We start from the raw sequence: 14168 nt of genomic DNA, 5'->3' as shown, positions 1-14168 counted from the left end.
CTCAGGCCCCGCTAGGCGTCCCTCACCTCCAAGCCTGCCCAGTGGGGACCCACCGGGACCCACCCTGCCCCGCGCGTCTGGACGGCAGCCCATCTTCCCTTCCAGGGAGCGGGGCAGGGTCCGGGATTTCACCGGCCGCAGGCCGCAGGGAGTGGCCCCTCTGCGCCAGGCTGGCGTCAGCGCACTGCTGATGGGGTGGGGGACGCAGCCCCCACCAGACAGAGGCCCATGCGCAGCGCCTGCTCAGGTCGGGGACGCACTCGGGCGTCCAGAGCCGCGGCCAGTCTCCCCGCCCAGGGAGAGGCTTGACCTTGGCTCTGGAGGCGACTCTGAGACCCAGGCTTCACCTCCAGTTAGGACGCGACCTCGGGCGGGTGATCTTCGCGCGCCTGGCCTCTGCAGACCGAGACCGCCCCCAAGAGCCATCCTCCGTCTGGAGGGCTGGGCGCCTTCCAGCGCCCATCAGCGGCGACTGCCTTCCACGCCCCGCACCCGGACCCGCCTGCGACCCGCTCCAGAGAAGGGCGAGAGCCCCCGGGGCCCGGCTGCACCCGCCGCCGCGCCGAGTCACCGTGGGCCGGCGGCCTCTTCTCCCCGGGCCTCGGCGGCTCTGTCCGTCACCTGACGGACTTCACGGGTCTGAAGACCCCATGTACTGATCTTGCGGGCTCCCCGCCGGCAGGAGCGCGCGGCTACCGGGATCACGCAGTCCCGTGGGCGGGCCCCCGGGTGGGAGGCTGGTCACGCAGCTTTAGGGCCGAGGGAGGTCAGAGGTTCCCCGGAAAACGGCGCCGGGACGAGGCTGGAAGGATGACCCACTGGAGTCCGCCCGGGGAACACTGGCGAGGCTTTCACGCTGCTGTCCTTTCGGAGCCGGGCGTCCGGCGGTCAGCCCACGCTCCTCCTCCACGGCCAAGGTCGCGGGTGGGGCCCCGAAGCCCGCGCCGGGGTCTGCTCGCTGGGAGCGCGGGCTGCGGCCGCTCTGGCCTCCGGCGCCCGGACCACACTCGGCGGGGGCAGGACCCCGCTCCGGGAGGCTCGGCACGGCTTGCGCAGCGCCCGCACCGCCGCGGACGGAGGACAGCAGCCCGGTTCCGGGCCGGGCGCAGGCCGCGCGTCACGTGGGCGGGGCGGGGCTTGGGGGCGGGGCCGGCGCGCGGCCTCCCGTGACGCTCCGCGCTGGGAAGGACCGGAACTCCGGGCGGGCGGCTTGTGGATAACATGGCGGCGGGAGCTGCCCGCGCGTCTCCAGGAGGCGGCGGGGCCCACACCCGGAAGACGCGTCTCTTTTCGGGCTAGCGCGGCGGCCGCGGCGGACCCGGAAGTCCGGGCCGGTTGCTGGATGAGGGGAGCCGGGCCCTCCCCGCGCCAGTCCCCCCGCGCCCTCCGCCCCGACCCGGGCCCCGCCATGTCCTTCTTCCGGCGGAAAGGTAGCGAGGGGCGCGGGCGGGCGCGGAGCCGGGCCTGGGGCGGCGGGCCCTCGGGCGGCGGCGAGGCCTCGGCCTCCGCGCGGACGGACCCCCGCGCGCCCGGCCCTCGGGCTTGCGTGCGGGAGCGGGGTCTCGGCGCGGGCGGGCGGCCGGCCGGTCCCAACGTGTGCGGCGGGACCCGCGCGGGGTGCGGCCTTTCGCGGACACGCAGCTTCTCGGGGGGGCGGGGTGTGTGCGCGGCCGTGCGCGTTCGTACCAGGAAAAGGGAATTCCTTCAGTGCCTTCTGACGGAAACCTCAGACCTTTCAGAGTCTTGCGGGGTTTGTGGCTAAAAGCAACACGTGAAAAAATTGTTTTCTTCAACTAGTGCTCTCTTTCAGTTTCCCCTTTTTTTCGGGGCGGGGGGGGGGGTTCTGCTGTTGCTAGAAGGACATAACTTACGGCTGAAAGTTCCCTAGTGAAGACGACTCCTTTTCCTTTTTTTTTGATGACTTAGCAAGTTTACTAAGTACTGGGACCCGAACTTTGGAAACTACTTACATTTCTGATTGTCAGTAGTGGTAGCTGCTCAGGGTTTGAGTAGAGGCAGTTTGGTTTTGAGCCCGCGTAAGGTGGTTGGCATTTCGTTTCGGGGGGTACGTTTCCCGAGTGGACACGTGTGGGTCTTTTGGGATGATAGTGGTTTTTATATCGGTTTTTGTTGCTTCAGAGAACATTTACCAGACAATAACGGGCTTTGGGGAAAGCACTAAACTAAATCAGGGACTTGGGTTCACGTGACAGCTCTACTACTAACTGTCACCTGGGACAGAAAAATATTAACCCACTTTCCTCTCTCAGCTGAGAGAGGATTCCTAAAGGCCCCATTCAACTCTATAAATTAAAGGATTCCTTTTAAGTACACACAGTTTTAGTAACTGATGCCATGTGAAGAGTGAATGAAAAGCGCTCTGAATGAATGAAAGCTGTAAAATGGTACAAGGAAGCTGTGCTGGTGAGGTGCCTTGGTGTAGTTAATAGCTCTCTCATTTGTTTGACAGTGTTGAAGTGGTTAGTTGGGGTGGGTTGCTTTTTGTCCCCCCCCCCCGCAGGGGAGAGCATTCTGTGTATAATGAGGCAGATTGCATGTTGCACAATAGATGGTTGTTTCTATTCAGGGAACACTTTTGAATGTCTGTCTGCCAGGCACTGTGCTAGGCCCTCAGTATTGAGCACCAAACAAGACAAAATACCTATATCCGTGAAGCTTGTTGTGTGTGTTGTCTGCTGGGGTAGACAGACAATAAATCAGTGTGTGTGTGTGTGTGTGTGTCTTCCTCTCTCTGTTTATAAATTGAGTAGGGTGTTATGAAAGAGAGCTTGAGAGAAGAAACATATCGGTTTGATGTTTGCCAAAGGCCTCAGCAGGTGACCTTGAAACTTAGAGCTGAAGGAAGAGCAGGAGGTAACGTATAGAGGCCAGGGAAGAGCATTCTAGGCAGGGAATAACGTGTTCAAATACTGGGAGGTAAGAGTTTGGTGCCCTTCAAAAAAGAAAAGAAGCCTAATATGACTTGGGCTTAGAAAGGTAGGCAAGGATCAGATGATTCAGAGCTTTGTAGGTCACGCTTAGGTGTTATTCCAAGTGCAGAAACAATATTACTTTTTAAAAATTTTACAGAGGCGTGATTTGATCTCATTTTATGTTTTAAAAAGATCATTCTAGATGCTTTTTGGAGACTGGATGTGGCAAGAATAGAAACTGTAGATGGTCCTGTTTAGGGATCCCATCCAGTCTTCAAATACCATTTTTAAATACCACCTATCTGCTGAAGACTTCCAAATTTACACCTCCAGCTTGAATTCTCTTCCCTGAATCCAGACTGTATATCCACTGTTGGTCCACTTTATACCTCTACCTAATAGATGTCTAATAGGTAGACGAATAGATAAATCTTTAGCTTACTGTATCGAAAATTTCACCTTAGATTTAGTCCTCCTAAACCTGTTCATCAGGTTTTTTTTTTGTTTTTTTTTTTTGTCTTAATAAATTACATTTCTGGCCTTTTAATTGCTCAGGGTAAAACTTTAGTACTTTCTTGAACCTCTTTCTCTCCTACTGTATATCTGATCCTTCAACAGATCTGTTAGTTCTACCCCAAGACATACCCAGATCCAGCCACTTCTCGCCGTCCCTGTCCATTCACACCCTGGTCTAGGCAGTCATCTGTATTTAGATTGGGTGATTAAGGAAGTCCTCTGAGGGGATGTCATTCAGATCTCAGCTTAAATGTCAAGAGGAAGCCAGTTTTATGAAGATGAAAGCAGCAGCACCATTTTGCTGTAGGCTTCAATTTGGTTTCCCTTCTTCCCTTCTTGATGCCTCTGGTGTGTTTTCAAAATGCATTATTGCCACACCTCTGTTCAGATTTTCTCAGTGGCTTCCTGGACATGGCCCTCCATAATCTAGGTCCCATTTCTTCTCTGTATTCTTCTCCTGCTCTCTTTCTCCATCACTCTTCCATTTATATTGGCCTCCTTGTTGTTAAGTACATTCCCACCTCAGGACCTTTGCACTTATTCTCTCTGCCTGGAGACCTCTTCCTATAGATATGTGCATATTTTGTTCCCCCATCTCTTTCAGGTTTTTGATTAATTGACATCTTGGTGAAGATTTCCCTGACCAGTCTGCTTAAGATTGCAGTCCCCAGCCCCTGCACTCCCATCCCATCACCTGACTATTTTTTTCTGTAGCATTTATCACCATCTGCTTTACTATATGTTTTATGAGGATGGAAGGTGATTTTTGTTCATGGCTGTATCCCCATGTCTAGATCAGTGCCTGGGATATAGTTAGGAAATTAGTAAACATTTGTTGAATAAGCAAATAAAAGTAAGAAAAATATTACCGAGTAATAACTGCTGTGCAGGAAATTTAAGCAGTGATGTGGGAGAAGATCACCAGATGACAATTTCTGTTCGGATAGTGAGGGAAGGCTTGTCCGAGAAGATGGTATTTAAATTGAGGTCTCGTTGAGGAAAGAGAGCCAGTCTTGCGAAGGTAAAAGGAACTGCAGTCTGGCTGGAGAGAACTGGTAGTACAGATGCCCTGAGGCAGGAAAGTGGGGGGGGGGGTTTGTTCAAGGACAGAAGGAAAGCTGAAATGTACTGGGAGTGGAGGGCAGTGGGGTGTGTTTTGGGGATAGAGATAGCATGGCTCGAGTAAGTGATTGGAGTGAAGGAAAACTGGGAAAGCTTTGGAAAGCTTAGAGCTTGGGGTAGGAGGAATGCAGAGTTCTCTTTCAGCACTTGTGAGTTTGCAGTAACTCTTTGGACGTCCGTGTGGCTATATGAAGGAGGCAGTTGGATGTACAAGTCTGTAGTTCTGGAAAGAGGTCAAAACTTGAGCTCTGGATCTGGATTTAGGAGTGTTTTGCGTAAATGATGATTAAAGACACAGGACTAGATGAGCCCATCTGTGGAGTACATATGGTATGTGAATTAGTTATGTTGAAAGGCTAAGCTACCATAACAAAGAGACACAAGGTACAGTGGCTCAAACAAGATAGGCCTTTCTCTCTTGTGTAACAGTCCAAGTCCCTTTTCATCAGGTGGCTTTGCTTTATAATCATTCAGGGATCATTTTCCTCCTATCATGTTATTCCTCTTTCCCTTGAGGTATAGTCTGTGTTATCAAAGCCAGATCATAGTCCCTTCTGTCACTTTCTGACCCATGATAAGGGGAAAGAGAAGCTTTGGCCAGAAATGGCACATACCACTTCTGTTCACATTTTATTGCTGTGAACCTAGTCATATGGTCACAGCTAGCTCAGGGGCTTCTGGGGGCTGGAGAGAAGCTAACCAGCCTTGTGCCAGGCTACAGCCCTCTTGCTAGGAAGGGGAGAGTGAGTTCAGTGGCCAGGTAGCATCTCCTGCCTACTGTAGACAGAGAGCTCTGGGGCTAATCCAGCTTCTAGAAGTTAAGTTGAGGAACATGAGTCATTAGCAAAGGAGAATCTACAAGAAAATGCCAGTGATATAGGAGTACAATGTCAGGGAAGCTAAGAGAAGATAGTATGTAAAAAAAGGAGGGAGTATTGTATTGAATGTCACTTGCAAGGTCAAGGTAAATGGCAGTAGCAACTCATTTTGTTAACGTGGAAGTAATTGATGACTTTTATGAGTGGCGTCAGTGGAATGGGTTGAGGGGAGAATACGACGTGGGGAAAATAGAAAGAATAACTTAAAAAAACCTTTTTCAAGAAAATTTACTGTTAAAAGGGGAAAATGGGAAAGGGGCTGGAAGGGGCAATTGAGGTAAGGGAGTTTTGATGTTGCTGTTTTTAAGATAAAAGTATGTTTGTTCACTGATAGGAAGAGTCCAATAGAGAGGGAGGAAATGATACAGAAGAGAGGTGTCACTTGCAGGAGTGAAGTTCTTGAAAAGACCTTAGGAGTTGGGATTAAAGCCTGACTGTATCCGGATTTGATTAGGACACACTGCTGCTGGAAATGGCAATTGATACAACCACTTGTTTAAAGTTTAAAAACCTTCAAACAATGTTATATATTGTTTATGCATACATAAATATATTAAAGATTAAAAATGTGGATGGAACCATAAACGTTCAATTTCTGAAATGTTTTCTCTAGGGAGAGGGGAGATGAGATCAGGGAGGGACTTTAGTTGTACCTGCAATGTTTTTTATTTCTTTTCAAAATTCTTCTGAAGCAAATATGGCATAATGTTAAGATTTGCTAAACCTGAGTGTTCCTCATATTAAGGTCTAGTCTTGCCTTTGTTTTAAACGTTTCATAATAAAAAGAAATATACAAACAAGAAAAGTCAATAGTGCAAAATAAGGTGGTAGAAATAAACCACAATAAATGTAAATAGAATAAAATCTCTATGGCTAAAAATCTAATAAAGGCCCATATGAAGATGGACTAAAAGATAAAGACTCAGGTTGGATAATAAACCAAAATCCAGCTATTTACTAGAAGCACAACCAAAACATAAAGACATAGAGAAATTGAAAATAATTGCATGCAAAGATATATCAGGCAAATGTTAACTACAGAAAAGTTTGTGTGGTAGATGAAATACTTTAAAGCATAAAATACTATTAAGGCTAAAAAGTTTTGTAAATTATAATTAAACGAACAGGGTACTAGGAAGATAATATTCTGAACTAGTTTGTACCTAAAATCAGTCTCAAAATATACAAAATTACTAGGAGAAGTCAACAAATTCATCATCATAGTTAGAGTTTTAAGAATGTTCTTTTTTAGAAATAAAGAGCCGTAATCACAGTAAATAGAAATGAGTTAACCCAAGTAATAGAAAGATGGTGAGCTTTAGATTTGTTTCCTGTTCTGTACTGGTTAAATGTTAAAAAGATCATTGGGAAAGTTAAAAATAAAAGGTTGGAGAAATATATCAGGGATATACAAACAAAAAGAAAGCTAACATAGTCTTCACAATAGCACACATGAAAAAAAGATGGAAAAGTTAAGTTTTGTGAGGAAAAGGGAACAAGAATCATTATTTACAGATATGATTGTGTGCATAGAAAATTCAAGAAAATCTATACATGTACCATAAGAACAAGTTTTGAAACTCAGTTGTATCCCTTTTGCCAGTACTAATAAGACTGTGAAGTCTTTATGGAATTTAGAAAACATAATTGAACCTAAAAGGAGACCCAAATAAATGGAGGGGTATACTATGTTCGTGGATAGAAAGAGTCTATACCAGAAAGAGTGAACTCTTTCCCAAATTAATCATTAAGTCAATGCTGTTTAAAAAGAAATTGCCTTGGGGTTTTACGATCAGGACAAGTTGAACCTATAATTAATATGGAAGATAGTTTTGAAAAAAGAATAAGATAGAGGACTTGGCTCTGCCAGAAGTTTGTTATATAGTTAGTAATTACAACAGTAGGCCTAGAAACAGACCCAGGTATGTCTGGGAACTTGGTATATAGAGTTCTTATTCAGTTGGAAAAGGTTGGACCAGTCAGTAAATGGTGTGTGTTATCCCTCTGGCAAAAAAAAAAAAATTAAGATTTCCTTCCTCCTCTTATATACATCAGGGGCTCAGCAAACTTTCTGTAAAAGACCAGATAGTACATATTATAGGCTTTGTAGGCTGTTTGGTCTGTTTCAGTCTCCTCTATTCTTGTAGCCATAGACAGTACATAAACACTATGAAGAACTGGTGGTGGGCAGGACTTGGCCCTTGGGCTGTAGTTTCCCATCTCTGATAATACAGAAATAAATGCCAGGTGGAAGGAGCTCAGAATTTGAAAAAGCAAAACTTGAAATCGTATAGAAGAAAATATGGGGGGAGGGGGTGCGGAATCTGATCTTGGGGTGGGAAAGGATATTTTAAAAAAAAAGACATAGGAAAATACAATCCACATAATGTAAATTTGACTACATTAAAATCTAAAACTTCTGTACAATAAAATATACCTTTAAGGTATTCGCACCACAAGCAACAAAGGATAGTACCCAGAATGTGTGTAGAATTTCTACAAATAATAGTAAATGACAAAGGACATAAGTCAGCAGTTCGTCAAAGGGGACACCTAGATAGCCAGTAAACAGGAAAGGGTGTCACCTCAAAGGAAATCAAGGAAATGAATGGAAAATGCTATTAAATACCATTGAAGGGCTTCCCTGGTGGTGCAGTGGTTAAGAATCCGCCTGCCAATGCAGGGGACACAGGTTTGATCCCTGCTCCGGGAAGATCCCACGTGTGGCAGAGCAGCTAAGCCCGTGCGCCACAACTATTGCCTGTGCTCTAGAGCCCGTGAGCCACAACTGTTGAGCCCATGTGCCGCAACTACTGAAGCCCATGCGCCTAGAGCCCATGCTCCACAACAAGAGAAGCCATGGCAGTGAGGAGTCCGTGCACCACAAGGAAGAATAGCCCCTGCTCACGGCAACTAGAGAAAGCCTGTGTGCAGCAACGAGGACCCAACACAGCAATAAGTAAATAAATAAATAAATAAGTGGGGGGTGGGGAAGAAGTATTAAAAAAAAGAAAACCATTGAAAAAGTATTTAGTTGGCAAAAATTAAAAATACCAAGGATGAGAATGTGAAGCATGGTGATAGGAATGTAAATTGGTAAAGCCACTTTCATTAAAAATGCACATAATTTGTTACCTAGTAGTTGCATTTCTAGGGACTTATCCTAGAAAGGTTCTTACATTTATGCATAAAAAGGTGTGTGCTAGAATGCTCATCACATCAGTGTTTGTGATAGTAAAAACTAGGCAGTAAAACCCAAATGTTCATTAACAGGAAAATGGATAAAAGTATATTAATTTAAAGGAATTAAACAGCTAAAATGAATTAACTAGAACTACATAAATCAACTAGAACTGTATTGGTATAGACAAATGTCAAATTATTAAATCAATACAGATGTCCGCATGTGTCGAATATTTAACTTTTTAAGACGTGCAAAATAATACCATGTTTTGTTTTTTTATGCATTCATATGTGGTAACAGTCTAAAAAGTGCATGGCAGTAAACGTATCTAATTTAGGATCGTATGTATCTCTGGGAAAGGAAAAAGAGCAATGGGATCAGATAGTGATTCATAGGAACCTATATGTATAACATTTATTGACATTATTATTTATAAGTTATGCATGTAACTATATTATTTGGTTAATATTAATTTAGTATTTGGGGGGAAGAAAATAAGGTAAAACGCTAGTATGTGGTAGAGTCGGGTTGTGTGTGTACTTTTATGTTTGAGATAGTGAATAGGTCTGATTGGCAACATGAGAATGCACTAGGGTGGCAGCAGTGGAGCCATGGACATGTATTTTAGTGGTAGAATCAGTTGGTCTTAGAAGTGGTTTGGGTGTTGGAGATGAGAGAGGGACAATGTTAAGGGTGACTCCCAGATTTTTGGCCTGAGAAACTGGTGGGTGATGGAGTCATTTATGAGAGAAGACAAAGATTGTTGTAGGAACAGGTTTGGGGAAAGATGGTACGTTCTATTTTGGACAGTGGAATTATGGAAGATGGCAGAAAGGTAGTTAACTATGAATTTGAGATCAAAAAGTATTCAGACTAAAGAAAGAAATTTAGGAATACAGCGTATCTACGGTATTGAAAGCCTTACGTCTAGCTAAGATCAGCCAGGAAATACATATATATATATATATATATATATGTCATGGAAAGAAAAGGGACCAAAGTTGTCCCTGAGACACTCCCAGTTGGCAAAGGAGAAGTCGGCCAGGGGATAAACAGAGAAGGAGCAGCTAGAAACCAGGAGTGGGGTGTCATGGAAGCCGCGCCAAGTTCACGGCTGGGGAGGAAGCTGCTGCTGAGGCAGCCGCAGAAACCAGGTGCCGATCCCGTCTCCTCACTGTCTCTCCCAACAGCAGACGTCAGGACCTGAGACGGCCTTCCGTAGTTTTGTCTATGTTTGCCTTCACGTACTTGTACCCAGACCTCTTGAAGGCAGGACCGCTGTCTCGTCTGAGCCCGGGCAGTGAAGGACACACACGGGGCACTCAGGCATTCGCTGATGGACTGACTTACCAGATACTCAGAGAGCTAGTTATCCCCTGTACCAGCCTGTGAACACTTAATGTTTAAGAGCAAAGGAGAGAGATGCTCACATTTTGAGATTTCTTATTTTCATAGACTTTTCATGGTGAGGTTAGAGAAAATTCAATGTTGAAAAACACAAGAAAGGTAGAGTGGGTGAAAAATAGTCGTGTCATATAATGTAAGGCTCTCACTTGGCTTAAGCTGCCATGTACCTTCCTTCTTGGATGTGATCTTGTTAGTGTTTCTGCACTAGAATTTCCAGTGTGCTGTGTAATAAAGGAGAGACTGTATAATTTTTTAAGAGACGGTTGCTTAAATTAATTCTTTGTAAGTGTAGAACGTTAGTATTTGACGCTGTGGCGGGGATGCACAGGAAGTCAGAAGCATTACGCAACCAGAGAGCTCTGTTGGTCTTCAGGACGCGTCTGTTAGTGAGGGGCACATGATAACATTATTTAATGTCCTAAATGTGCTGTGTCCTAGTTACTCTTGTGCCTAGCCCTTCACGAGTGTCTGTGGTTTTCGCCCACCGCCCTCTTGGGTGGGCTCCACTGTGGCAGCTAGAGCATCACACTGGGAGGTGCGTGTTCAGCCTGGGTATGTCGGGTGCGAGGTGCTTTTGAGACACTCATTTACCCACGTTATCTTAACCACACAGTAATTCTGCAGTCTGAGTTTTTAACCAGAGGTAAAAGTGATTTTCTAGGGTCTAGCAGACCAAGGTTGAAATCCTGCCGAGGTTGAAATGACTCTTGACTAGCTCATAACAGTGATCTGGTTTTATAAATGAAGGAAATTGGGACTCAGAGAGCTAACGTTACATGTCCAGGATCCCATGGCTATGGAGTCGCAGAGCCCAAATTTGAACCCAGGTGTTCTGACCTTGGCTCTCCATAAGCTCTGGTTCTTGACTGAATGCTGTTCAAAGGTCACTTCCCGAGAGACACTTCCCCTGACAACTGCCGTGCCTTGCGCCAGGGCAGGGCACCGATGGTCGTGGAACTGTGAACACACTCCCCTGTCAGACTAGCGCTGGTCTGGTTTTCACAAGGTTTGGAAGGGAGCTCTTGGCTGTAGAGGTTGGTCATAGTGCGCTCTTCTCTTCCAGTGAAAGGCAAAGAGCAAGAGAAGACCTCGGATGTCAAGTCAGTTAAAGGTGAGTCAGCCAGCGCCTTGCAGTTACGCGGCCTCTCATGCTGGTACGTTCTCTCTTGTTTTGCCGTTAATCCTCTGTGCCTTCCTCTGCCATCACTCATGATTGTGACTTGTCTCCCTGTTGACTGACACTCGTCGGCACCCAGCGTGTAGCAGGCTTTTTCTAAGTGTTGTGGCTGTCCTAGTGACTCCAGTGAACTGTGTTGTCCTTACTAATCACACATTTGATTGTTCCCTAAAAGCAATTAGTTGACTTTATTTTAAAAAACAAAAAGCCGAAAGTACTCTTTACTGAGCAGTCTGACCACTGACTGATAAAGCCTGGTCTCTGTGGTCTCTCTGGAAATAAGGATGCTCACATCTCACTTCTCTATTACTTTGGATGAATTGCCTTAATCTAAAATGTGTTCAGAGTCCTTTATTAGAATCAATATATTGTCCTTATTTATAGGTAAGAGCATGCTTTTTTTTTTAAGTTTTAATCTCTGCTGTAGTTTTGACTAATTTCATTATGTCAGTGTACAAAAATTGAAATGGGAAAGTTATAATGAAAATTATTTCCATGACCATTACGTATAAATTTCACAGGTGTAATTTATTTATATGCATTTTGTAGATTGCTACTTATTTAGATTTTTCTTTTAAACGTTTGTGTGTCATGTGGCTAGCATTGAGTATTAACTCCATATGCTCAATTTGCCAGAGGGACACTAATTATAACTTAGAGGTTTGTAAAATTAAGGAAGAAGTAGGGTACCTTACAGCCTTATTTTCTGCTTATTTCTGATATTTTAAAGCCAGTTGGATTCCACGTTGTTTCGTACTGCCTTCTTTAAGTGAAATTTGATTGGCATTGGTAAAGGCTTCAAGCACTCAGCAAGCAGAGGCTTGTGAAGACTAGCCCTGATTGTAGTAGAAGGAGGGACTTGGATGCCTGAGGCACACCAGCCTTCTTCTGTCGACTCTGCCTCTAACAGTGTGACCTCGGGAAGTCAGGTAACTTCCCTCATTTGTAAAATGAGGCGATTGGCCTACCTAACTTCTGAATCTGTACCAGGCTAAAAAATTCCATACCTGTACTCTGATTTATGACAGTATATAGTCTGTGCTTACATTCACTGACTTAACTTTAGAATAATACAGACACAGTAGGGAAACAGGCCCTCAAGAAGTTTGCAGTCTGATTAGAAGGACAAACTTAGACACAGAGCAGTAGCAAATAAACCAAAATAATACTAGCTACGGTTTATTGAACACTCTTCTGTTCTAGGTGTTAGACAAAAACCGTGGCTGTAACAGTGAACAGTAAAGCCTTGGATCTGGATCCTGCCCTCGTTGAACTTACAGAGTGGTGGTGGTGGGGGAAGGGGGTGAATCAGATGATGCCAGAGATGGCTTGGGCCAGGTGGTAGTGATGGAGGTAGAGAGATCTGGGCAGGCCACTGTGGCAGGCAAAATGGATGGAGCCTCGTTCTTGGTTACGTATGAGGTGTAAGGGAGAGGAAGTTGAGGTGGGTACCTGGCTTTCTGGCTTGCCTGACACTGACGGGTAGAGAACCAAACTGGGGAAGTATATGTTTGGTTTTGGTATGCTGGGTGGGAGGTGCTCTTGAGACATCATTTACATATGTTACCTCACCCACACAATAATTCTGGAGGCTGGGTTTTTAACCAGAGATAGAAGAGTGATTTTGTAGAGTCGAGCAGATCATGGTTGGAATCCTGCCTGTTGAAATGACTCTTTACTACCTCATTGACTTAGGGCAAAGCACTTAACTTTTTTCTATTTGTGTATTCATCTCCAAAATGAGGAAAATGCTGGTCTTGCAAGATTGTTGTGAGAGAGAAATGAAATAATGTACCCCCAGAAAATGTACATCAAGAGACTAGTCCAGTGCCCCATACATAGTAAGTTCTACATTGGTAGCTGTTACCATCTAGTTTTAACAGAGAAGGCCCTTGATATGTTGCATTAGTTAAATGTATTATTACAAGGAGTTCAGCGGAATTTGAGTTCAGCAAATGGTTTCTGAAGTGCAGGGAAGACTTCATAGAAATGAGACATAATCTGTATGAAATTTGAATAATAAGAAGGATTTGAATGAGTTGATTCTTCCTCTTTTACCCCTACCAGCCCAACTTCTTATTTCTTTGAGTATATATTGGGCAGAAGAACCTTCAGACTAGTAAAGGGAAATTTTTAAGACAGATATAGGTCAGATTATAGAGGGTCTTAAAGACCAGAAAAGAGAGACAGAAAACAGGGAACCACTGTGGGTGTTTGAGCAGGCTGTTGATGTTTTACATATGGCGTCCACGGAGGTCAGTCTGGAAGCGTGAGGTAGGGTGGAGACCCTAGAAGTGCTTTGCTGTGATACAGGAAGAGCTGTACTAAGGGTGTGGTGTTGAAAATAAACAGGTCAGTCAGTATCTTGAAGGAAAAGCCAACAGATCTTGGCAAGTAAATAGGCCTAGTGAGGAAGAATCGGTCCACGGTTTTGAGCTTTAGGGACTGGTGGATTGACACAGATAGGGAAATTAGAGAACGAGAATTAGTTTGGAAGAAAATGTGGTAAGTTTGACATTTGTAAAAATTTGTCTTGAAATGGTAAAGGTGACAAATAAGAGGCTGGCTAGTAGCAAATAATTAGAGCCACAGGCCTGAAGCCCAGCTCAGAGGTCACTATGCGATCAGGTCAGGGCTTTTCCCCCGGCCTCCAGCTCCGCAGAGGTGAGCCCTCATAGATGGTGCTGGGAGGGCCCCGGTCGAGGGTGTGCATGAGACTTTACCCTGGAATCAGCCAAAGCTGTGATTAACTCTGTTTTGTCTATTTTAGATAAGTTAGATTTTAGGTATCTGTTTTATCTAGAGTTTTATCTATTTTACAGACATCTCAGGGTCCCACTTAAGTTTATTTGGGTGGGGGTTGGACCTTATAGCTTTAAAAAAGTTTGGAAAAGATTGCTGTAGTAATAACTGAAGGTTTGAGAATAAATATGCTTTCTAGCAGAAGGAAT

The 14168-nt window shown here is 45.1% G+C and overlaps 1 protein-coding gene across 6 annotated transcripts in view; it reads left to right on the top strand.

Moving 5' to 3' along the window:
• Positions 1 to 1208: 1208 nt before the first annotated feature.
• AKAP10 (A-kinase anchoring protein 10) overlaps positions 1209 to 14168 on the top strand; it is a 56603-nt gene continuing 43643 nt past the window's right edge. For 2 of the 6 annotated variants that reach the window (XM_057714181.1, XM_057714177.1), the window contains exons 1-2: positions 1209 to 1430; positions 11104 to 11151. In XM_057714181.1, the coding sequence (XP_057570164.1) occupies positions 1343 to 1430; positions 11104 to 11151 (136 nt within the window). In that variant the 5' untranslated portion in view covers positions 1209 to 1342. Of the gene's footprint in view, positions 1431 to 11103; positions 11195 to 11947; positions 12147 to 12168; positions 13059 to 14168 lie in introns of those variants that run through there. The other 4 variants (XM_057714182.1, XM_057714179.1, XM_057714183.1 and 1 more) reach the window with 4 other exon arrangements.

This window comes from Hippopotamus amphibius, chromosome 17 (assembly GCF_030028045.1).
Source record: "Hippopotamus amphibius kiboko isolate mHipAmp2 chromosome 17, mHipAmp2.hap2, whole genome shotgun sequence".
Lineage (NCBI taxonomy): Eukaryota > Metazoa > Chordata > Mammalia > Artiodactyla > Hippopotamidae > Hippopotamus > Hippopotamus amphibius.
The sequence above is the reverse complement of the archived record's forward strand: the minus strand, read 5'-3'. Positions and strand labels throughout refer to the sequence as shown.